Source organism: Canis lupus, chromosome 22 (genome assembly GCF_048164855.1).
Source record: "Canis lupus baileyi chromosome 22, mCanLup2.hap1, whole genome shotgun sequence".
Classification (NCBI taxonomy): domain Eukaryota; kingdom Metazoa; phylum Chordata; class Mammalia; order Carnivora; family Canidae; genus Canis; species Canis lupus.
In genome coordinates, this window is record NC_132859.1 from 44,862,027 (window position 1) to 44,886,563 (window position 24,537).

General features: G+C 41.7%; 1 protein-coding gene across 4 annotated transcripts in view; it reads right to left on the reverse strand.

Moving 5' to 3' along the window:
• CTDSPL (CTD small phosphatase like) overlaps positions 1 to 24,537 on the reverse strand; it is a 114,803-nt gene that overhangs the window by 17,495 nt on the left and 72,771 nt on the right. For 2 of the 4 annotated variants that reach the window (XM_072793380.1, XM_072793379.1), the window contains exons 2-4: positions 17,474 to 17,628; positions 8,601 to 8,633; positions 1,196 to 1,297 (exon numbers count right to left, since the gene is read on the reverse strand). In XM_072793380.1, coding sequence (XP_072649481.1) covers positions 1,196 to 1,297; positions 8,601 to 8,633; positions 17,474 to 17,628 — 290 coding nt within the window. The remainder of the gene's footprint in view (positions 1 to 1,195; positions 1,298 to 8,600; positions 8,634 to 17,473; positions 17,629 to 24,537) is intronic. The other 2 variants (XM_072793382.1, XM_072793381.1) reach the window with 1 other exon arrangement.

The following is a 24,537-nucleotide window of genomic DNA, read 5'->3' on the forward strand; positions in this document are numbered from 1 at the left end:
AGGACTCACAGACAATTGCCTGGCCTTGTCCTGGTAAGGAAGGCTTCTGTTCAGGGAGAAGCAGGCTCAAGGAAGGATGCTTCTGACAGAGAGGTCTTCAGGTACATTTGATGGCTCTTCTACTTCCCAATACAATGGTTAAGGAATGGCTATGGTTCATGTGAGACACATACCTCATCATGGCTGGTGCTTTCCATATCTCTTAGCAAAGGAAGGGGAGGAGTTGAGGGCTGAGGGTAAAAGGAGGAATGGGGTCTAACCGGCCAGTGGAGCAGTTTAATCTCCAGAAATACCCCAAGGAAAACAGGACCAAGACCCTCCTTCCTCTCCCCAACATACTAATCCTCTATTTCCAAACCTTTTTTCCAAAGTTGCCTCTTTGAAACAACTTGTTTCATTTCAAAAAATGGAAAGGCGGTTCACAAAGTCATTTCTTAATAGTGTAGCCACAGCTGTTCCTCCACAGATGCTCTCTGGTAATGTGTAATTTTTGCTGTCATTCTAGCAGGGAGGTGGAATGAGGAAGGAGACAGAAGTAAGACTGTGTGACATCACTGCAGCCCCACCCTCTTCAGGAGGAAAGTCACGCAGGTGGATGGATACTCATTTAGTTATGAAGCTAGTAAAAAACCAACCAAAACCCAACCAGCAACCTCCTGTGAAAAAGCTTGAAATACACAGCTGAATCTGTTCAGATGCTGCAACTCTGGAAGTCTTCTTTAGAGTTGGACATCTTTTAAAAACTGCTCTGGGAAATATTCCAAGGTAGCAGGTTGCTTGACAATTTAACAGTGCCTCTCCTGCCCCTCCCAATAAAACATACAGCACTCTTCTAGCTACCTTGACAAATACACAGTGGCGTCTTGGGGGCACTGGTGTATTGATTGCCGCTTGCCACCTGAAAAGTATTTGTAGGGGTTGGAGGCTTAGGGCTAGAGGCTTGAAAAACTCAAATCTCATAAGTAAGACATGTCTAAGTGACACTGGCAGCCCAGCATTTCCTCCAAACTAACCATGTAATATTCAACTACTTCAGTTAATGTTTACCAGAGTTAGTAAGCAACTGTTCTTGAGATTTTTTCATGAACAGTGAAGACATACACCAACAACTACAAAATGTCATCCTTTTTATTCTTCCTTTCCTATACAACTGTGACTGAATCACAAAGATCATGGATTGTTTATGTTGATTTACCTTAAATGAACTGTGCACCAATGTTTCATCTAAGTCAATGACCACACACTTCTTTCCATAGTCAAGCACCGTCACCTCTGGAAGGAGGTATTTAGCTGGTGGCTAAAATGAAAAAAAAAAAAAAAAAAAAAAAACAGTACTATTACCTTTATGTAAAAGACAAACCAATGCCCTTATTATTGTTATCATATTACGTCTTTGAGGTTATAAATGAGACCAAACACTTAAATTCCTGATTAAGTACATCATGGAATTTTATTAAAAACAATAGGACTAAGTAGTTTGCAATGGAAGTTTTAACAAATACTGGGTCATTGTGTGAATGGTTATTTGAGGGCCTAGGCTTTGGAACCAGACAAGCCAGGGTTTGAATATCAGCTCTGTCTTTTTCTTGGCTCTAAGTTGGAGTAATAATACCTACCATGACAGGTTGTGGGGAAGTACCCAGCATTCCACCTGGCACATATATGGTACCTGCTGCTATTATTAAAATGGGCTATACAAAAATAAATGCTCAATAGCTACTCTAACCACGCAGGCTCATTTCCTGGGGTCCTATTTTGTCTGAAATTCACTGTGGCACACAAGTGTATCTTACAGCTATACTGGAACCACACTGTTTTGTTTGTTTGTTTTAATGACTAACATTTTCAGAAACTTGAAGAGCACCTACAGACCCACCAGCAAAATGCAATCCAAACTGACTTCCAATAATAGGAAACAGAAATAAAAGTGGTTGAGGTAAAGTGCCCTGTCTTGCGTCTGCCCCACTGCAGTATTAATATTGAGCAAGCATGGCACTGTTACCCCTTGGATTCTCAGTATCTGAAAGTTGTTTTAATCTACACGCTATGTGCTAATCAGAAAACATACTATTTATGTCTTTGTACTAGCTGACTCCAATCTTATGTATGATAAAGAGGTTGTAAAGAGCTAATAATCTGCTAGGTATCTTCAGCCAACTTCATTCTTGATTTAGAGTTTTATTTCTTTGGGCCTTGCCTCATTCCAGAAATGATTTGGTTTACTTTGTGGTGTATTCAGTATCCAATGTTAACTAGCTAATTCTCTATCCTGGAAGGTCAAGCTCTGTTCTATTATTTAATGCAAAACAAAACGCAAAAAACTGTGTCTCTAGCCACTGAAGAGCAGACAATTTAGCATGCTAAAACAAACAAGCGAACCCAAAAACAAGAAACAAAAAAATGCAATCAAGAGGTAGTCCCTTTTAAATGGATATTTCCTTTCTTTGGTGGTGGGGGGAACATTAGTCAAGGATCCACAGTTAATTTTGGACGACAGGGTAGGTAAATTTGCAAGTGTGATGATCATCTTGTCTGGGCTGACTGGATGAGGCTGCATGTGGGTATTCTAATTCTATAGGGGCTCTCTCCAGTGAGTGTGGGTATTTCCTTTTGTCCAATATCATCCTGAAGAAAAAGCCTCCATGGATTCCAACTCCCTTGGCTCTAATTAAAGTTCACCAAGCAGTACTCCCTCAGCCAGTACTCCAAGTAGCACTGTGAGGAGATGTGCCTTAGACACGGGGCATGGGGTTTGGGGTCCTAGAAATGACTCTGTCCTTCATTATAAATCAGCAAGCAAGCAGGTTGCTAGAAAAATTAAACTTGCAAGAAGCAGCTTTGTATCAAAAAGTGTTTTGAAAAGGCAGGGCATGATGAGCTCTGTAAGTGAACAGAATAAAGAGGATTTTAGTTACTTCTGTTGTTTGGGCCATACTAGAAAAGCATGCCTGTGCCTAGAATAAAATTAGTTTTAATTTTTTATTACACAATTATATAATAAAAACACATTCTCATTGTAAAGAACCCAGACATGTAACAGACAACTCTTCCCTTTCCCCTGTTCTCCATTCCTCTTCCCAGATTCTCCCCCCTTTTAGTTTCGTATGCATCTGTCCAGGCCTTTCTCAATGCGTTTATATACTAAAACAACACTTTCACTTTATGTAATTGCTAGCCTGGAAAATAAGGCTCTAGAAATTCTATCCCTAGCAGATCTGAAAACATCAAAGATCTGCCAAAAGTGGCTCAGTTATTTTCCAAACCTGAGAATAAAAATTACTTTCTTAGCCTATTTAACCCATACTTTGCAAGCATTCTCTGAGCTAACAGGATGGAAAAGGCCTCACGGTACTACTGGAAGAGAGAAAAGAGGGAGAAAGGTGAGAGTCCTCTTAAGCAAGCTACTGATTTAGCATTTGTGCTGCAGAGAACAAGGCTGGGCTGGGGGCAATAGACAAGAAGGAGGTTCCATTAATCCTCAGCCTGCTTCCTAAATACACACAGCTTCTGAGCTTGGCTTTAGATTAATGCAAATTCTTCAGCCACTGGTAAGAATTCTTCTGGACAGCTCTGTCCTTGGAACATGCAAGGACGCTATATAATTGCAATAGTGCTTTATTATTTCAATTGATCTGTTCAGGTGATGCTTGAATTATTAACTAAAAATGTCCCGAGGCAAATTTTCTCTCAGGCCACCAGAGAACTAGAGAAGAAGAGAAGCACTAGTTATATTAAGAAGAGCCTTTTCTATACAAACCTCTTGCTCCAAAGCACATGGAGGGCATCGCCAGAAGAGTGGAAGAGGTGGGGATAGGGGGCAAAACCATGTGAGGGGAAGGGGGAAGGAAGGAATCTTGGCTTGCCACCCAAGGTATGGGAAGGGCCTTCATTCCAGTTTTCTTCCTTGTAGTAGTAGGTCTGGAATTTCTCATCCTTGGTAGTGAACCCACAGCCATGAACAGTTAACTCTAAGGTTCTTTAGAGTACCCACCCCACTCACTCTCTTTTTGGCATAACAGATGGGGGCCAAGTCTTAGAGTCTGTACACTAGGCTTCCCAAGCCATAGAGTGGAGGGCAGAGATCCCAGGGCTTCTGTGGGAGGGGGCAAAGGAAACTCTAGACTATCTTTAATTACATTCGTTTCTGCTGATGGGTTCTTCATAACATCTGGTGTAAAAAAGTATACTACTGTTTATTGAAAGGCTTAGGCAAATAGCATAGACACCTGTTAGAAAACACATTTCTCTTCTCCCCTTTCAGCACTTTTATGGCTCAGATAGAGGTGAACCTTAGGACGGAGTGAGATTCGTGCAAGAGTGGGCACAGGGGTAGTCGGTTCACAGCCTCAGTAGCATTCCTCTCTGGGACCAAAGCATTTGAGTGACCACCCAGTCTTCAGGGGGTTCTAAACTAGTCTCTCTGCTTTTTTTCTTACCCTTCAATACCTGACCTTTACTGGACAGCCCATGAAGCTTCCAATAAGATGCGTGGAGAGCCCCAAATCCCAGCTTGTGTTTGGGAGACAAACGAGTGGAATGTTTAACATCAAGTCCAGATAAAGATGTCATTTTCAAGAGGGGTACAAAAGCTAGATTAATCAATAAATAGTGTTGAGACAACTGCCCTGCCACTTGGAAAAGGAAATAAAGCTGGATCACTACTTCATGCCTTACATCAACATGAATTCCAGATAGGTCACAGATTTAAATGTAGAGATAAAACCATTAAAATACTAGGAGAAAATATGGCTCACAGTCATAGAGTGGGGAGATCTTTCTAAGTATGACATAAAATTCAGGAGCCATAAGGATAAGATGAACACATCTGCCTATGTAAAATGAAACTTCTTTGTGGCCAAAATGATTATAACCAAGGCTAAAAGACATACCATAAATTTTGGGGGAAAGTCCTAATTTCCTCGAAATTAAAAGATAACACGGTATAACATCCAGAAGAAATGAATAGGGAAGAAGAAAGACATATGGATAATAAACCTGTGAAAAGATGTTCATCTTCATTCATAAAGAAAATGCAAATCAAAGCAATGAACTGATATACCATTCTTTACTTACAGATCAGCAAAGATTCAATATTCAATTATAATTTTTTATAAATTTATTTTTTATTGGTGTTCAATTTGCCAACATAGAGAATAACACCCAGTGCTTATCCCATCAAGTGCCCCCCTCAGTGCCCGTCACCCAGTCACCCCCACCCCCCGCCCACCTCCCTTTCTACCACCCTTAGTTCGTTTCCCAGAGTTAGGAGTCTCTCATGTTCTGTCTCCCTTTCTAATATTTCCCACTCATTTTTTCTCTTTTCCTCTTTATTCTCTTTTACTATTTTTTATATTCCCCAAATGAATGAGACCATATAATGTTTGTCCTTCTCCTATTGACTTATTTCACTCAGCATAATACCCTCCAGTTCCAACCACGTCGAAGCAAATGGTGGGTATTTGTCATTTCTAATGGCTGAGTAATATTCCAGTGTATACATAGACCACATCTTCTTTATCCATTCATCTTTTGATGGACACCGAGGCTCCTTCCACAGTTTGGCTATTGTGGACATTGCTGCTAGAAACATCGGGGTGCAGGTGTCCTGGCATTTCACTGCATCTTTATCTTTGGGGTAAATCCTCAGCAGTGCAATTGCTGGGTCGTAGGGCAGGTCTATTTTTAACTCTTTGAGGAACCTCCACACAGTTTTCCAGAGTGGCTGCACCAGTTCACATTCCCACCAACAGTGCAAGAGGGTTCCCCTTTCTCCACATCCTCTCCAACATTTGTTGTTTCCTGCCTTGTTAATTTTCCCCATTCTCACTGGTGTGAGGTGGTATCTCATCAATTATTATCATTTTTGATAAGGGAATGGGCAATCCCATACACTCCTGGTGAGAGTATAAATTAGGCTTTCAGAGGACAATGTGGCTTTAATCTATCCAAAATGTAATATATATTCTTTGATCTAGTATTTCCACAATTAGGAAGGGATCACAACAAGTACTATAATTCAAGTCCAAAAACATACATACATAGGAATATTCCTAAGAGAAGCATTTGTAACAGCCTAGAAGTAGAAACAAGGCAAATGCCAACAAGGACACATAAAACATTGAGGTAGATCATTACGCTCTAATATTTGGGAAGATGTTCAAGGTATATAGTTTAAAGCAAAAAACATCTTGCAATACTCTCATTTGTGTAAATACAGTTGTGTATAGATTTCTGGAAGGATACATAACACATATTGGAAGTGGTCATTCTAGGGAGTGGGACCATGTTGGGAGATTTTTTTTTTTACTTTATTCTTTCAGTGTTTTTTAAAACTATGAGCTTGAATCATTGCTTAGTAAAAAATCAAAAGACCAAGGCTGTACATATAAACAGAGTAGAAAGAAAATGAACCAATATGGCTATGGTGGGAAGCAGAGATGAGGGGCTCCAGCTAGAACTACTCTGGGTACCCACCAACTCAGGGGTACCTTTCATCCCAGGGACTGGAAACAGCTTTTATCCCAGAGGCTGGGAACAGCTTTCAGGAGGCTACAGGCTCTGGTTTGGGAACAGCACAAGCCTGGATTTCTGGTCCTATGATACAGTACCACAAGCTCACATAGGCTGCTCTAGCAGGTTCCCCATGATCTAGAAAGGGCAGGGCTACTGTGTTTATGTGACCTGCAGCCTTGACAGGCGGTGCAGATTCTGCAGGGGATCCCAAGGCTAGAATCCTGTGGCTGAGCTGGCCTCCAAATGGACTTGGGTTCAGCTGTGCATGCTAAGCAGGCAGTTGGAAATCACTCTAAGCCCATCAGTAGTAGAACTGCTTTTCTGGAGAATATCATTTAGTGATGCAAGTTACTTTAGTTAGGTTTTGTTTTTCTGCAAGAAATTTCAGAAACTCACAAGAGTTTCTAGAGTCTCATTTCTTAAGAAGGAGTCAGTGGTTTATTGATCTAACACTGCACTAAATTATATAAGGGATCTTTTTCTCTTTGGCTATTTTATTCTGGGATTTTAGAATATGTTGTATTTGTGGGGAAAGGGTCATTTTCCCTGAGTTTTGCCCTGACAAATGCTTGGTTTGGCACTTAATGAACTTTGAGCAAAGCCAGTACCATAGGAGTATCACAGGTAGGGGGAAAGCTACTTTCACCTGTTTAATATAGGTAGCTTTTCAGGAAAAATCTATGTAACTACTATGTATAGTTGAAAGGACACCCCTGGTGTCAATTCCACTAGGTAGCCCGCTCAAATACTGGATAAAAAGTCCTGCTGCCTGATCCATCTTTTTGATTAAAGTTGGTTTACCTGATGAAGCCCAACCTCCAGGCTTGCTGGTAAAGTTAGAACCACTCTACAAACCCCTGAAACTTGTTAATGGAGAATTAAAGTCCTGAGAAAAATGAAATTATCAAAAAGCTGGGGGGAGGGGCAATGTATTCCAATTTATAAGTGACACTCATTACCAAATATGGAGTCAACTTGTACTAATGAAATCCATTCCTTTCAATGTAAGATTGCTAGGTCTCCTGGATGTTCCTAGAAAATATGTGGAGAAGTCCAAGGAGAGTTAGACGAACAGATTTGACTCAAACAATCTGAATCAGAGACTCTTTATGAATTAAAGTTATCAATTCATGGACATCTTTTAAAACCTAAATTCTAAAAAAAAATAAATAAATAAATAAATAAATAAATAAATAAATAAATAAATAAAATAAAATAAAATAAAATAAAATAAAATAAAATAAAATAAAACCTAAATTCTTCTCTAAGGGCACAGAGCTTTTTAAAAGGCCTTGCTTGATATGGACATCTCAAGTGCAAGTTTCTTTGGAGAGTCAGTCTGATTGTTCTCTTTCTTGTTGGCTGGCCTCAGGCTACGTGGCTCTGTTGTCAGAGCAGAAACAGTTGGGGTGGCGTATGTATGTGTATTTATGTGTGTATGTTGGAGGGGTGGGAGGCTGAACACTGGTAGCTACTCCCAAATTCCAGGGCTGAAAAGAGAAGCAGTGGCTCAAGGGAGTGCCCAGCTGAAACAGAGTTAGAGCAAAGCCAGCCTGTGGGAGTGGGAGTAAATCCTGCAATTTCGGGGAATGCAATCGGGGCAATTTTTTTCTCATCTCAGAGCCAGGGCCAAGTTCCCAACACTGCTGAGTAGTCAGAAATGGTCTGCTCACCTGGGACAGGGCTTGCTGAGCCCACCAGGACAGAACCTGCTATACAATCTTATGTCTGGGCAAAAGTATGTTCTCATGGTCTATGGAGTTGGGGCTGAGGTGCTGGGGTGGGGAAGTGTGGCAGGTTGCCTTAGGTTATTAGCTTGGAGGCCCTTTGCAGAAAGAAAGGAAAGGTAAGAATTTGGGTAATAGATACTGGTTGCCCTGCTGTTCCTGAGAAAGGAAACTCTCTGTACAGAACCTCCTGCTCACAGTTTTTAAATGTAACTTCATTTTTTAACAGAATGGAGCTGTTTATACCACATGCCTAAACTCAACATATGCAAGAATGTTTAAAAAAAATCTTTTATATCAGTAGGCCCAAAGATACAAGATTCCATGAATGTGTAAATAAAATTGGATAAATATACATACACTTGGTATGGGAATGACCTGCCTCTGGTCACCCTAAGGAAAAAGAAAAAAGAAATCATTGTCAGGTTTGAAGAGAAGTAAGTAGATCATATACTCAAAAGAAACTTCAAAGCACTCTTGAGTACAGCAGCCCTATGATTTCCTGTTCTCTGTACCTTAGTGGCATTTAATGAACAGGAGGAACCCAAAGATTTTCCAGTTAGGGCACTGGGCTCCACTCTACCTCCCAGATACTCCCTACCTTGACGAACCAGGCTGGGTTCCCGAGGCTCCTTAATCATGTTTATTTAAGTGGTGCCTCCCTTGCTCCCAGGAATTTAATCCTTAATTGAAAAATAAAAACAAAAGCTCATATATTACTTTGAACCATTAATCCCTTTAATAACTGGCTTATTTCTTCTTTTAAGTAGGTTTTTCCCTGAAAAGACTGAGCCTTAAGTCAATACAATATGCAGGGAAAGGAAAACAAGTTTATCAGGTTATAAGGAACCCTCTTATACTGGTTTTCTTCTAGAGGACTGGGCAGAGGGGACAGGCAAGGCTCAAGAAGTTCCCTCTGAGGCCATAGATGTGGAGCTAGCATTCTTTTTAAGGGGAACAGAACCTGTACTCACAGGAAGTATTAAAAAAATTCAGGTCCCAAGGTGGGGCCTCACCCATTCCTCAGCCTCGGAATGCCAGCCATTCCAAACCTGGTTGATGAAACATTTCATTTTAGCATCATGAAGAAATGCTAATAAAATAACACAGTTTTTCCATTATTGCCACTGGGCATTTCCAGTTTCTGGATTTCTTCTTTTTTAAACAGTGGGACTGGAGGCAATGAATAGCAGCATCCTAGTCCTTGATGAAGAGATACACTGTTTCCAGTCTCCCACATATAAGGATTTGTGAACAGTATGTCCATCTTTACTGAGGTGACACACTGGTGACAAAGGTCTCATGGGAAGGGGTCAAATCCGACTGTTGACAGATGCAGGTGGCTGGTACCTTTTGAGTTCTGCTCTGACTCTAAGCACGATTTAGCAACTTCTTGATTAACTGCAGCCCTAGTAACCACCTCTGCAGTGTAGCAGCAACTACTATTTCCTCTCCAGATCATCTTGACTGCTCTTTCCTTTTTCAGGACACTTGGGGCTTGTCTTAAGGATTCTAAACTGTCCTCTGCCATTATTCAAGGCAGAGCTGTGCTGTTCTCCAACATGACGGCAGAATCAAATCAAATTCCAGTTTCTAAGAACTTCCATGGGGAAGTTCATTTCAGAAGCTCTTAAGTAATATTATATCCAACACCTGGATGTAGCAGCCGATCACTGCTCTTGGTGGGGAGACTTTAACCAGAAGCTCACAAGCCTGTTGGACCATTACAGAGTAGTTCTCAATTCTGGAGCTACCGACATTCTGGGCCTGATAACTCTTTGTGTGGGAGCTGTCCTGAGCCTTGTAGGATGCTCGACAGCATCCTTGGCTCTTTTACTCACTGGATGCCAGTACAGTGCCCAGTAGTGGCCATCGAAAATGTCTCCAGACATTGTCAAATGTGCCCTAAGGGGCCAGAATCCTCTCCAAGTGAGAACCACTGCACTGGTGGGATGCTGCAAACCGCCCCTCCACTCAGGTGCATCTTCAGACAAGCTGAGCACATCATTGGTAAAACAAGAGGTAACAGTAAAAACAACTGAAGTGCTTGGCAAAACACAGGCTAGGACCGAAAACACTACTCTGGCCAGGTATTTGGGCTGGAAAATTACCCTGGAAAAGTTTGCATATATGTGTACCTGTGTGCATGGGGTATGCATGTATTTGCGAGTATCCAAGCAATCCCTTTTCTTTGCCCTCTCCCAGAGGTCCCAGAAGTCCTCCATGGTCCTGGCCATTGGGGTCTTCTGGGTGCTGACTTCTTCCTGCCTCTGGCCAAGGCGTCAGACCCATTTATTTGGGGCAACTGGCCTGCAGGTCCAGGTTGTAACTGTGATGGTGGTGACTGCTGCCACTTTAGGCCACTGCTGCGGAAGCATTTCTCCAGGGCAAAGTGAATACGTACGATAGAACCCCAGATGCCACCTGTTGCATTCTGCCCACAGCCTTCCCTCTGCTTCTGACATGCTGAGTTCCAAGAGGAAGGGAGCTGGAGGCCAGCAGTAGGGATGGGCCTAGAATCTGTTTCCACATCTCATGCGCCTGGGCTCTGTGTTCTAGGGGTCCTGACCAAGCTGAATGTGAGGAAGGGCACAAGGTCCTCTTCTAGGCCTCAGTGCCCCACTTTGACGCCGGTTCTTTCTGTGGTGTCTGGTCTTACAGACTGAATAGTCAAGTGTTACGCAAATGATGCATTACTCAGAGTTAAATAGTTAATCTTTTAAAAAGCCATTTTGATAAATGTTAAGTGAAGGAAGTCCCATGAATGAACACTGAATCCAGGTGAGCTCAGTTCTGCCAGAGGAACTGCCTTCAAAGGCCTTTATGCTCTCATATATACAGCCAGCCATTCTAAGAAACCTGCCAGGGGTGCACCACCCTTGTCTCATGGCATTTCATCTAGGCAAATATTATTTTTATTTTATTTTTTAAAATATTTTATTTTTAAGTAATCTCTACACCCATATGTGACTCACAACCCTGAGATAAGAGTCGTACACTCCACTGACTGAGCCAGTCATGCACCCTGGCAAATACTATCTTTATTTATTTTTTTATTTTTATTTTTTTAAATTTTTTTTATTTATGATAGGCACACAGTGAGAGAGAGAGAGAGAGGCAGAGACACAGGCAGAGGGAGAAGCAGGCCCCATGCACCGGGAGCCCGACGTGGGATTCGATCCCGGGTCTCCAGGATCGCGCCCCGGGCCAAAGGCAGGCGCCAAACCGCTGCGCCACCCAGGGATCCCTATCTTTATTTTTTTTTAAAGATTTTATTTATTTATTAGAGAGAGTGAGAGAGAGAGAGAGAGGCAGAGATACAGGCCGAGGGAGAAGCAGGCTCCATGCAGGGAGCCCGACGTGGGACTTGATCCTGGGTCTCCAGGACCACGCCCTGGGCTGAAGGCGGCGCTAAACCGCTGCGCCACCCAGGCTGCCCAAATACTATCTTTAAATAAAACTTTTACTATGATAGCAGTGATTCTTCCCTTATATCCTCTACAAACCTCAGGTACCAACTATGGTCCTTTTGCTAATGATGATTCTCTAAAGCAATGACAGTATGAGGAAAGCTCACTGGGGGAACACATCAGAATCTGGCGCTACAAGCAGGTTTACAATAGAATCTCATCATATAAATTCCACTAATAAATTTTTCCATACCAATGTATAATAAGGATTCATCTGTTAAGGCAAGTCATCTTTCATTATTTTTTCCTAAATTTTCTTACCTATTCTTGGATATTATTTCTTCCACATAAATTTTAAGTCTTATCTAGAAATATAGCAGATCTCTCCATAAATAAGAGCTACCATAGCAATACATTTTCATGATTCTATTTTGGAAGTATTTGGGTTTTCTATGTAAATAATCATGTCTAATGAAAATAAAACTAATTTCCAATCCTTTTCATATTTACACCAAGTGTTTCATTTTCTTGTCTTATTGTATTAGCCAGAAACTGCCAAAGATTTTACTATGTTGTTTGCTGTGTTTATTGTTTAAAGATTTTATTTTTACGTAATACCTACCCCCAACATGGGCCTTGAACCTGCAACCCCGAGACCAAGAGTCATTCCTCTGAGCCAGCCAGATAGATACCCCATATTTTTAGAAGATAGTTTTTAAAAATCATGTTTAAATGGTTTTCTTCTATATATTTGTCTGCACTGTTGTCTGCACAAAGTTTTATGACTATTATACACTTCATGTATCAGACCTATTATTATTAGAAAATGTCCCTCTTTCTCCCATTTAATGTCTTTGACCTTGAATTTTGTTTTGTCTGATATGAATATTGCCACTTTTGCTTTCTTTTTATTTGGTCTTTTTATATTTTGCCCATCTATTTTCTACCTTTTAAAAATCACTGTATATTAGATGTTGGGTCAGAAACTAGTAGCCACCTACTATAATAGTAATTAGCGCTGGTATCCAAATAATTCCAGTTCTCTTCCTAGACAGTTGGTAGGATTGCATTTCCAAGTTCCTTGAAGTTAGGTGTAGTCATACGAACTGCTTTCGCCGTAAGATGTAAGTTACTTCTTAGTGAAAACTTAAAGAGCCAGTGTGACTCACCCTTTTTCCTACTGTGACAAATCAATAATGGAAGCAAGGAGATGAGGCTTTTCTCAAGTCTAGTCTATGAATGAGGATAAAACAGACTAGGTAATCCAATAATGGTAGCTATGAGTTACAGGTGGCTACTGAGCCTGTGCAAGGTAGCTAGTGCAAAGTAAGATGTGCTATGAGTATAAAGTATAAGATTTTGAAGAATTAGTAAGATAAAAAGAATATAAATCTTATCTCACTGATAATTTTTTCTACTGATTACATGTTGAAATAATATTTTGGATATCTTTGGTTAAGTAAAACATATTGTTAAACTTGGTTTCACCTTTTTAAAATTAGTTTTAAAAATAAGGCTACTAGAAAAACATAAATAACATATGTGACTCACATTATCTATTTATTAGCAAGTGCCATAGAGCAGAGAGCTCACATAATCCATGATAAACATGCAGCAGGAGTGAAAAATATACTCTTACTGTTTTAAGCCTCTGAGGTTTGGGGGTTGTTACTACAGCATAATTGAACCCACATTGACTAGTACATCTACTCAGTAGTCATTCTTCCTTTTTCCTTTGTGAAAGTGCTCTGATTCTGTTGAAGGCAGGAATATGCCAGTCTAAATTCTTCCCCTTTCAGGCTTTCTTTGCTGCAGGAGGGTAGATGCGTGACAAAGTTCTGGCCAATCAACATACATAGAAGTCCCCTGGAGTTTTCTGTGAAAGCATTTACTTTCCACAAAAAGGACAGGCATGAGTAATGCTACTCCTCTTTCTCCTCTTCCCTTGAATGTGGATATGCTGTCTGAAGCTTATGACTTTGAGATAATAAACAACAAACATGAGGATGAAGGCAAACATGCCAAAGATGGTGGGGCAGAAAAATGGAGAGACAAGAACAGAACAAACTTGGGTCCCTGATGGCATCATCAGGCACCTAAGCCAATCCCAACAACTGCCAGACTCAGGCCTTTTATGTGAAAATATAATCCCCTATTTGTTTAAGTTATTATTTGTCAGTCTTCTTTTACTTGCTGCCAAAATTGTCCTATCTGATACAGGTCTATTCTTGGAAATAGCATACAGATGAATTTGTCAAGCCAATCTGATATAATCTTGGTCTTTTGTTAGGAGAATTTGGTTCACTAAACTTGGTTTCATGCCTATTCTTTATGTTAGGTTTATTGTTTTGTCTTTTTTTTCTTTTCTTAATTTTGATGGCTTGTTCACATTTCTGCCCATTTCTCCTTTTACTCCTTGTGAATTTTGAGACTCTGTTTTCATTTCTTTTTTTTTAAGATTTATTTATTTATTTGTGTGTGTGTGAGAGAGACAGAGAGAGAGAGAGAGAGAGAGAGAGAGAGACAGCGCAAGTGAGCAAGCAGGGTGGAGGGGCAGAGAAGGAGGGAGAAAGAGAGAGAATCCCAAGCAGGCTCCATGCTCAGCACAGGCCCAATATGGGGCTCAACTGAAGATCTATTTTCTAATCGTGCTGCTTGTTGCAGTTCTATTCCTAATGCTTGTATTTATTCCTACATTTCCTATAATTACATCATAACAGAATATCAATCTCACCCAGATTTCTTTTTTCCCTTCTTTGAATCATTATGTGTCTGAAAATGTACTTCCTTTGCCTTAATAGATAAATGATATCTTGGCCACACATAGAATTTTTGGTTTGGAATTCTCTCTCAGTAGCCTGTAGATTTTTTTTTTTTCATAGTCTTGTGGCTTTCAATATGGTTGATGAGAAGTCTGGTACTAGCATAACTTTCTTTCTTTTGAAAATATCTTGTTTTGGTAGCTTGCAAGGAGCACATACTTAGATATATGCTGTTGAAATTCTGAAAACGTAAGTGTAACGAGAAGTCTTGCAGAACTCCTGTTACTTGCTATTAGGTCTCCTGGATGCCTCTTCCCACCCCCCTCAATTATTATCTCTATATCTCTGGTCTCAACTATAAGATATCTTTTCTACTTGCTCTTCTAGAACATTAATTCAGTTCTCAGCAGTGACCATCCTCATTCTCCTTTTTCTCAGTTTTTTTTATTTTTTTTACTGAATTTTTAAATTTAGACATCACGGGATTTCTTTTTTATTTTTATTTTTTATTTTATTTTATTTTATTTTATTTTTTTGGGGGGATTTCTTTTTTAAATTCTAAAAGTTACTTTTGTACTCAAAATTCATTTCTCGAAATATCATTTCTTGAGTTGTCTACTAAAGGTCTCTTCAGAGTGCCTGGGTGGCTCAGTAGGTTGGGCATCTGACTTCAGTTCAGGTCATGATCTTGGGGTCCTGGGACCAAGCTGCATTAGGCTTCACATTCAGTGGGGAGTCAGCTTCTCCCTCTTCCTCTGCCCCTCTCCTCACTCATGCTTTCTCTCTCTCTCTCTCTCTCTCTCAAATAAATAAAACCTTAAAACAAAAAGTTCTATCTCTTCCACTAATTCTACCCCAGTAGGAGCCTCATATTCCAGTTTTTCAACTTGGACCTTCTCAGCAGGGGCAAATGAGAGAGCAATGCCAGGCCCCACAAGGAACAATGTTTTCATGGTCCAGCAGAGCCCAAATTGATAAACCACAAGGACATGAAGAAAGTCCCTGCACTAGTGGGCTCCTTTAGGGTACAAGAAGTAAAAGCAACTCAGCTTATCAGTACAGGCCTTCCAAGGACCACACACATTAAGTGGGCAGTGGCCCTTTTCAAGGGGCTTCACAACTCTTGCTGGCTGGTGGACCTCACAAGACTATCTGCTTGAAGTGTCTGTCCTAGAACTCTAAGACAAGCAGGCATTTCCCTCTGTTGGTAGTTCCCTGCTTCTCACCAAGGACTAGAGAGGATGAATCCTGTGCCTGCTCTTTCCACTGGTGATGTCAGGAAAACTAGAGGCCTTAATACACTTTCCAGGTTCTTCAAGCAGGCTCACCTGTGTTTATTCAGAGAGAGAATTTAAATGGCCAGAGCCATGTGCTCAGGTTATCACCTTCCCAGAATCCTTTTCCTTACACTGATATATACTTTTAAAATGATTTATTTTCTAATCCCAGAAGTAATTTAAGCTTATTTTGTGAAAATTGTGAAAAGAAAAAAAAAAAAAAGAAAGAAAGAAGTAAAACACAGAAAAGGGGAGAAAATCCAATATATGATCCCATCAGTCTGAGATAATCTCTTCATATTTTGGCATATACCATTCTAGTCTTATAGATGCCTGTGTGTGTGTGTGTGTGTGTGTGTGTATGTGTGCGTATGACTACATGTATACTTGTAAATATACTCCCCTACGAGTTTTTTATCCTGTACATGACATATTGTGAACATTTCCCTATGTCAGTTATATTTATGAAACATTATTTTTAACAGCTGCACATTATTTGATTGCATGGTTATTCTATTAGTTTTTTTATTGTCTATTGTTGCTCATCAGGTTGTTTACAATTCTGCAATATTAAAATCTATGCTGGACAGTACTCTATGGTTCAATCTTTGCACATCTATAATTATGTCAGTAAATAATTGCTAAGGTTTTAAGATTATATTGTCAAATTTCCCTCCAGAAAGGTGTAACCAATTAACATGGCTACCAATAACCCATTTATATCTTCTACCCTCTCCTCTACCCTTCTATCCATGCTACCCTCATCCAAATCCAAATACTATCTTTATAAATATCTTTTAATAATTTGATAGATGGAAAAGGCCATCTCATTGTTTTAGTTTGCATTTCTTTGATTACTAACCATACTGAACATTTTTTCATGTTTATTGACCAATGGTATTTATTTTACAAAATGCTTGCTCACGTCCTTTGGTCACACTATTTGGGACATTAAGTTTGATGGGTTTTGTGTCCTCAATCTCAACTATCTTCAGAATGAATAATCTTCTTTGTCTTTTTTTTAAGGTTTTATTTATTTATTCATGACAGACACAGAGAGAGAGGCAGAGACACAGGCAGAGGGAGAAGCAGGCTTCCCACAGGGAGTCCGATGTGGAACTTGATCCTCGAGTCCCTTCTTTGCCTTTTTCAGTGATTGTTACCTGAAATTCTATTTGAATGAATGCTGCAATCCTGCCTTTTTTTTTTTTCTCTTATACTTGTGTGACATCTTCTTTGCTCATCCTTTTACTTTTAGCTGTTCTAAGTCACTTTGCTTAGGATACGTCCATTAGACAGCATGTGGATAGAGTTTAGTTGTGCTTTTTTTAATATATTGTGAAAATCTGACTTAAATTTTGTATCTGACAGATATAAAAGAACATAAAATAAATCTGTTTGTTATTAAACAAAGTAGTTAAATCCATTTATACTTATTATTAAGTATAAATGGTTTTTTGGTATGCCTCTGTTTTTCCATTTGTCTTCCCATGCCTTTCTCTACTACTGGTTCTTTAGCTTTCCGTTTCATGCAGCAAGACAGAATGTTATAAAAATGTGAAGTGATTCTTATAACTCTCATCAAATATGTGCTTCAGTTGCTAAATGGGAATGACTGAGATATCCTCGGGGAGTGAAGATGACTTTTCAAGCCATTTTAGATCTGTAAGTTAATGGCTGCACACATACTATTACAGACTCTTATTCAGGATGTTCACGAAGGATGGGACAGCTGTACAGCTACTGAGGCTCTGGTGAGTGCACACCTGTCCTCTGGCACTGACCTTCTGAAGCCCACCGTTCTCCTCCACCAGGGGCGGAAGCACGCTGGGGCCGCTGGCGGGCGGGGCCTCCACATTGTAGTCACGGAAGCAGCAGAAGAAGGAGCTGAGGATTCCACGGCTCCTCTGCTTCTTTAAGCTGACGTTGCATTGAGATGCTGGAAAGAGAAACAGCACAATGGCCAACTGCAGCATGTGGTTGTCATGGTTGTCATGCAAGGTAAAAGCCCAAACGTGCAGCTGCCCCCCTAGAGCCCTGATACTAGGAGACCTACTGAGCACGAGAAGAGGAGGGGCCCCAGGAAGTTACTCTAAAGGATTGTTATTCCACATGGGATTCCTAGAGGGCCAACTGGTCGATGGAGTCAGATCCTGCTGGCCAGACAGTATTCCTCTGACCACAGCCCAGTGGGGGCTGCTGGCTCATTAACTGACCCATCCTTAGGGTCGAGCACCATCTGCATTCCTGAACCCAGCAATACGGTCTTCCAACCAAGACTAAGCATGACTTCAAAACAGAGATCCTTTCAGGCAGAAGTCAGACTCTATACTCTCTGAGAAGCATTTCTCTGTGAAGGGTACCAAGAAAGAGTCACTTTGAAACTAGGTTCTTGAACACTCTAACTCCAAGACTAACTTCATTAAGAAATAAGATGTAGAAGGGAATAAGAAGACTCCTTCTTAAACTCTGTGGTTTGTCAAGAAATTGATGGGGGGGCTGGAGTCTTCCATTACATTTAAAATATAATCAGCAGATGTGGGACAGCGAACACGTGCTCTGGCTGGAGCAGGGCTGGCCTGGGAAAAGCCCATCCTCCTGAAATCCAGGGCAATCCTGTGCCGTGGACTCATTTCCCAGCCTGGACTAAGCCACCCAAGGGAGTGATGTTATCCTTTCTGTTATCCATGTCTCAAGACGAGCTGCCACAAGTCAGAAATAAAAGGCAAAAATTAGTATAAGATGAAAAACACACCTTACGGGAGGAGAATGACAACCTGGAGGGCCAGGAGTAGTGCCCGGGAATGCAGCCAGGGCTGTCCCACCACATACCATGTCTGGGCGGGTCAACAGTACTGAGCAGAAGCCACAAAGGGCCCGTGCTCAGGGTTAATGGGAAATTACCAATGTAGGAAATCACTGAGTCCACATGATAACTGTTGGGAGTTTATCTCTTCCCAAAAGCAGTTTTGGCATGATTCCTCTTTTTGTGTGCTTGAGGGATTTGTACAGCACCTTCACTCTCAAGGGATCATAAAACTTCTGCTAAATGTCTTGGGGTACTCTTCTGCCAGCAGCAAAACCAAATGCATTTACACGGAAATTCACATGAAAAAGGACTGAAAAATTTCTTGCCAGCAACCCCACAGGTGTGGATGACTCCAGCTTGGGTTTGGGTGAGCGACTAAGTGTGAGTTTAAGGTCCTGATTCACTAACGAGATTTAGCACCATAAACTCCTGGAAACGCTGGCTGTTTTATCTTCCTTGAGAATGTGTGGGTACACATCACAGGGCACCAGTCTTCTCACTTGGGGCCCCCCATGGCAGGCCAGGCCAGGCCAGGCCACAGGGACGACTGGGCACAGAGGCCTTCCAAGCAGCAGGGGGCAAGGAGTGATAATGACCACTGTTTCCTGAGGGCCAGCGTCTAAATTCCAGTACTTTACAATCCTCATCTCACATAACCCTCACAACTATCCAAGGCAATCGACATTCCTGCTTCCATCTTACTGCTGAGGAAATAAACTAGGAATTGCACGTGCAAGGATCTAAACCCAAGGGGGACTGTTTCCAAAGTATGTGTTCTCTCCATGTGCCATGTTGAACAGTCCTGACAGACCAGGTGAGATCAATGAGGGAACATGCCAAATGGAGAGAAAACCACTGCAATAAACTCATATTTGGTATAAATGATTGGGGGGCATCTGGGTGGCTCTCAGTCTGTGGAGCATCTGACTCTTGATTTGGGCTCAGGTCACAATCTCAGGGTTGTGAGGCGGAGCCCTGTACCAGGCTCTGTGCTGGGCGTGGAGCCAGCTTAAGATTCTCTCTCTCCCTTTCTCCCTGTGCCTCCCTACCTCTACAAAATAAATAAATAAATAGTTAATTAAAAAAATATGTATGATTGGTTAAACTGTTTTGCTGTTACTTTGAGTGCTTTGGTTGTTATGCCACACTCAAATAATTTAGTCAGAGGAAGAAATAAAATGGTCTCTTCCCTAGCTGATAGCACATTTCCTTGCAAGTAAACAAGCTATTTGTTCATGTCTCAGAGACACTGAGTAGCTAATGCTCAAGCTGGGCAGTAAAGAGCTCTGCAAAAAGCACCCTCCCTCAGATCCCATTTTCATCCTCAGGTCACATACATTTTTCCCACAACAAACTAACAAATTAACAAACTAACTTATATGCTAAAAAAACAAAACAAAACAAAAAAAAACAACCCTGACCCTGGAACCAGTGAGCTACTTAACAGTTTCTACCATTTGATGGCTTACTCGTAGAAGCGACAAACAGAGCTGTGGGAGTGAGTCCCTAGGAAGGCCATCACCCCCTGATAGGAAAGTGACAGCCCAATTTAGAACCTCCCTTCTGTGCACCAGGAGGTGAAGCCGCCCGAAGTGGTCTCACTTCCAAGGCTGAGGCAGGGGCTCTCTAATTTTCTAATTGCTCTTGGACTGGTCTGGTGCTCTCAAAATCAGGTTAGCAAGGGAAATGAATAGAGTTGCTTAGGACCAGCATCAGCCTTACCCTACCCTCAGCACTCATTTGGTCCTGAAAGGGCTCAAGATGCTGGCTGTCTGGGTCTTATAACCCTACTGTCTTCCCCTTACAAACTGCTTTCCAGCAATTATCCAAGGCCTGGCCAATCCAAGCCACATGACTGGCTTAGGGTTGGGCATTTGACTGAACCTGGGCCAAGGAGGGTGTGCCCCAGGATTCAGGCTACAGCCATTGGAAAGGATGTTCTCTTTTTTGCTGGTTTGCCAAGTGGGTAGGATGTAAACCTGGAGCCCCTGGTGGCTCCTTTGCCACCAAGTGAGAAGCATCTATCTGAGCATGAGACAACGCGGAGGAAAAAGTAGCTGAGACATGGAGAGGGACAGATCTCTGACAAAACCTTCTGGGGACTTGGTTTCATTAAAGCCAGATCCTCCTGGAATTTTCAGTTATATAAATTATCTGTTTCTCTAGGTTTACGTTATTTGCGCTGGAAAAGTTTATTACTGAACATGTAAGCTCCCAGGCAAGGCAGTGTAGAAACAGTGGTGAACCACACAAGGCACCATCCCCACTTCATGAGCCTCAAGTCTAGTGCAAGAGAGGCTGGATGAGAAGTTTGTGTCTTGCAATGATGGCAGCACAGGGCACTGACGGGGCCCAAAGAAGGGTGCGCAGTCCAGATTTGAGAGTGGGTAGAAGTGATTTCTTAGAAGAAGTGCTTTCTGAGCCGGGCCAATAGGTGCATAAAATTGTTGGAGGGGGCAGGGAAGTGGGGAAACAGCAACGTGCAAAGGGCCTGATGTGAAAGACAGCATGAGGTATTTGAAAAATCAGAGCAGTGGCGAGGGGGTTGGGGACATGGTTGATGATGGATGGCCTTGTAAACCATGGTAATGAGTTTGTATTTGACTCTACAGAAATGGGGAGTGGTGTGAGCAGATCTGTACCACAAATGTCACGGTTTGACCTCTGTAACTGGAACCACTGAGCTTAAATTTTAAGTTGACTGATACAGGCTATCGATCTGCATCAAAGAGGATACTGAATTTGCAAATCAGAGATATGGACCATTTCTGGGTACTGAATGGAAATCTCTTACTTAAAAACTGACTTTAAATACAAGTTACATGGAGATAAAAAATACACAATAAAGTAAAAAATATATATAAGTCACATGGAAAGAAAATGGGCTTTGGAGTTCTATTTGGGGTTTAAGTCTCACCCTGCCACTTGTTAGCCAGTGTGACTTCATCGACTTAAGCCACACCACTAATATAGGAATCTTCATATCTACCCTTGCAGAAAAGGCTGTTGTGTCGATGCAGCAAAAACACGCATATTTGTTCAAGAGAAAAGATCTACCAGTAGCTTAAAATATAGCAACAAAAGATTGATTGATTTTAGGTACTGATCAGTGTCTCACTGTGAACATTTATAAGTTAGTGTGTATCCAGACAACAGTTCTTATAAAAACAGCCTGGCTTAATGAGAAAACATGGAGGCAGACCCGTTTTGGTTTTGGGTATGTGAATTCTAAACTTAGAACTTGAAGTAGCTCCTAAAAATTTTACTTTCTATCCAGTGAAGGTTTCTTTGTATAATAATAATAATCATAATAATAATGTGGGAAACTAAACAATAAAAAGCAGCTCCACATTGAAGCTTAACATTAACCCTAGTACTCAGGCCTTTTCTTGGAACTCTTATATGAAATATGGTTAGAAAGAAAGTGTTATAATTAAAAACATGAAATGTTCAGGGGAAAGTCCACCAAGGTGGACAGTGAGGTTCGGTCCTTCAGTGGTTATCAAGAGGACTGGTCTAAAGAGCTATTGAACTGTGCTTATGGCAACAGAAGAAAGGTGCAAGTGGATCCATCAGGACTTGGTATGCACCAGCCAAAAGAGGGCATTTCTAGTCATCCGCTTATACTTCCTGACCTAACTGGTCCTCTTCTGCATCCAGAAACTGAAATGTTGACCCTAAACTGCCAGTGTTTCTTAATCCGTGTGATAGCTGTGTATGCACATAACAATGTGCAATTCTTGGGTTCTGACCTGGTTTAGATTAAAGATGTGGGGAGGCTCTGGTTCCATCATCCTGAACTCCTAGCTTCAGACTAGGACCTCTGTGGTCTACAAAGACTCAGAGCTTCACATATTCACCTTTGTGAATACCGCGACCCATCTGTTCTCATCTCAGATCTGACCTGGAGCTCCCGCTGCCCCACACACATCCCCACAATGACATAAGGGGTTCACAATGAAGATCAGAGAAGCTGGAATATAGGTGGAAATGTTTGCTACTATGAATCCATCCATCCCCAATAATTCAAGTTTCTCCCCAAGCGAAGAAACTGCATCTTGGCAGCTACAGAAAACAAAGGTTTGCCTTTAATTTCCACAGTGTCAAGCCAGCCTACATGCCAGCACAGAGGACAGACGGCCAAAGACTCAACATAACAGAATTTCTAGGAGAAAAGTGACTTAACACGAAGTCTACTGCTAATGTGTCAAAGCACCAAAACCTGCCCTGAAAACTAGCTCCTTTCTTGTCAAGAAAGGTATTCCACAGCAGGTCTGTATCATTGAGTGTTCACAGCAGAACATTAAAAGTGTGTCCAAGCATCAATGTGGACACCAGTGCTGTTAAGGCCTCAAAACCACATATTGGAGTTTCCCAAGGAAAAGATGCTTCTTTGCACATGGGGATGTCAGAGCACATGAAGAGACCGTGCAGCTGAATTCAAAACTATACTACTACAGAAAGAGCTGAACATCATTTTTTAAGGGGGGGAGGGGGAGTTCCTCCCAATGGCCCAGCATTTAAATGAATGCACCCTTTCTTCTCTTGTAGGACTGGGCTGCAATCTCTGGAATGTATCCCAGGGCCGTGGTTTGGAGTGGGTGTCTAACAGGAAATTCTGGGCAGTCTATGCATACATTACATTCCTTTCCCACCCCGAAAGAGTGGTCAACAAACACAACTTTCCTCTGTTTGAATAAAACAGGGGGTGTAGGGGGCTGTTGGAGTGGGGAGAGGCCAGGGCACAGACCGCACAGAGTTCAAAAGCAGATGTGGCAGCTGAGAATCCAAACATCCTTTTCTCCTAGAAAAAGGACTTAGTCATCAAAAGAGTCACCTTTTGAGATATCCAGTCAGTCCCTATTCTAGTTCCAAGTGATAATTTCCCCTGGCAATTGCACCTGGCACTCTGAAAGAAATGCACCTTTGAAAGCTCTTTTCCTGGGGCAGCCTACGACTGGCAATGGTGAGGAATCATAGGGAGCAGCAAGGGTGGATGGCTAAAAGCTGGGCAGGAGGAATTCCAATCTCGTCCTTCCATGATGGTACTGTGTGTTTCCTTTATACACTGCTGGCTCCTAACAGTCCTCATTAGTTTGGTGCCTTGCTTGCCAGAGGCCCTTGACATGATACTGACTGGCCTTCCCAGTGTGCAGTGCCCAGATGACACCCCATTTTCCAGTGAGGAAACGGAAACTCAGAGCACTTTCAACTGTGCAGTGAGGGTGCTGGGGTTCAAAGCCAGAAGTGCCTGACTGCTGCACTCCCAGACTTCCCACTACCCTTCTCTGCCTCTCCCCAGTCCTCTTCTGGGTTTGGGGTTTACTTCCAGGGAGAAAATAGATATGAGGCCTTGTGCTGCCTGCCATTACTCCAAAGGTTGCACTTCTGAAAATTCCAAAGTGAGCCAAGGATACTCGTGGCAGGCCTATTAGGTAAGGCCCGACACATACCTAGGCCACTAAATTCTCCATGACTCAGGTTCCAAGAAGTGTCCCTGTGCTGGGAACACCCTCCTGGCCTCACCATGACCCAGACCCCTGGTCAGAGGCCACACAGCTCCTAGGTAACAGGGCTGGACAGAAACCAGGTCTGTGAGAGTCTAGAATCGGAGCTCTCAGCCATCCCTGTACAGAGTCTGTTTTTCATAGCAAGAGCCCAAATAGGTAACAGAATAAAGGGTTTAAACAGAAAATGCACTTAAGAGGAAGTAAAGGTTAAAATTTTACAGTAATCAAACAAATGAACACTTAAACAGTGAAGACCAGTTTTTTACCTATTAAATGAATAGAAATGATAGAAATAAAAACAGAGAGCCAATGGTGGTGAGGTTTTGATGGCCCAGGCCCCTTTGCTCACACGTGGCTGGTAACTCTGTAAACTGGAACAATCCATTTGAAAAGCAGAGGAGTGACGTGTTGAAGACTGTGAAGTATTCATGTAAACCATGTGAATGTCCAATAGAGTATGAATGGTTAATTAAAGTACCACATAGCAGCTGGATAGAATACTGTGCAGCCACAAGAAATACCACTATGA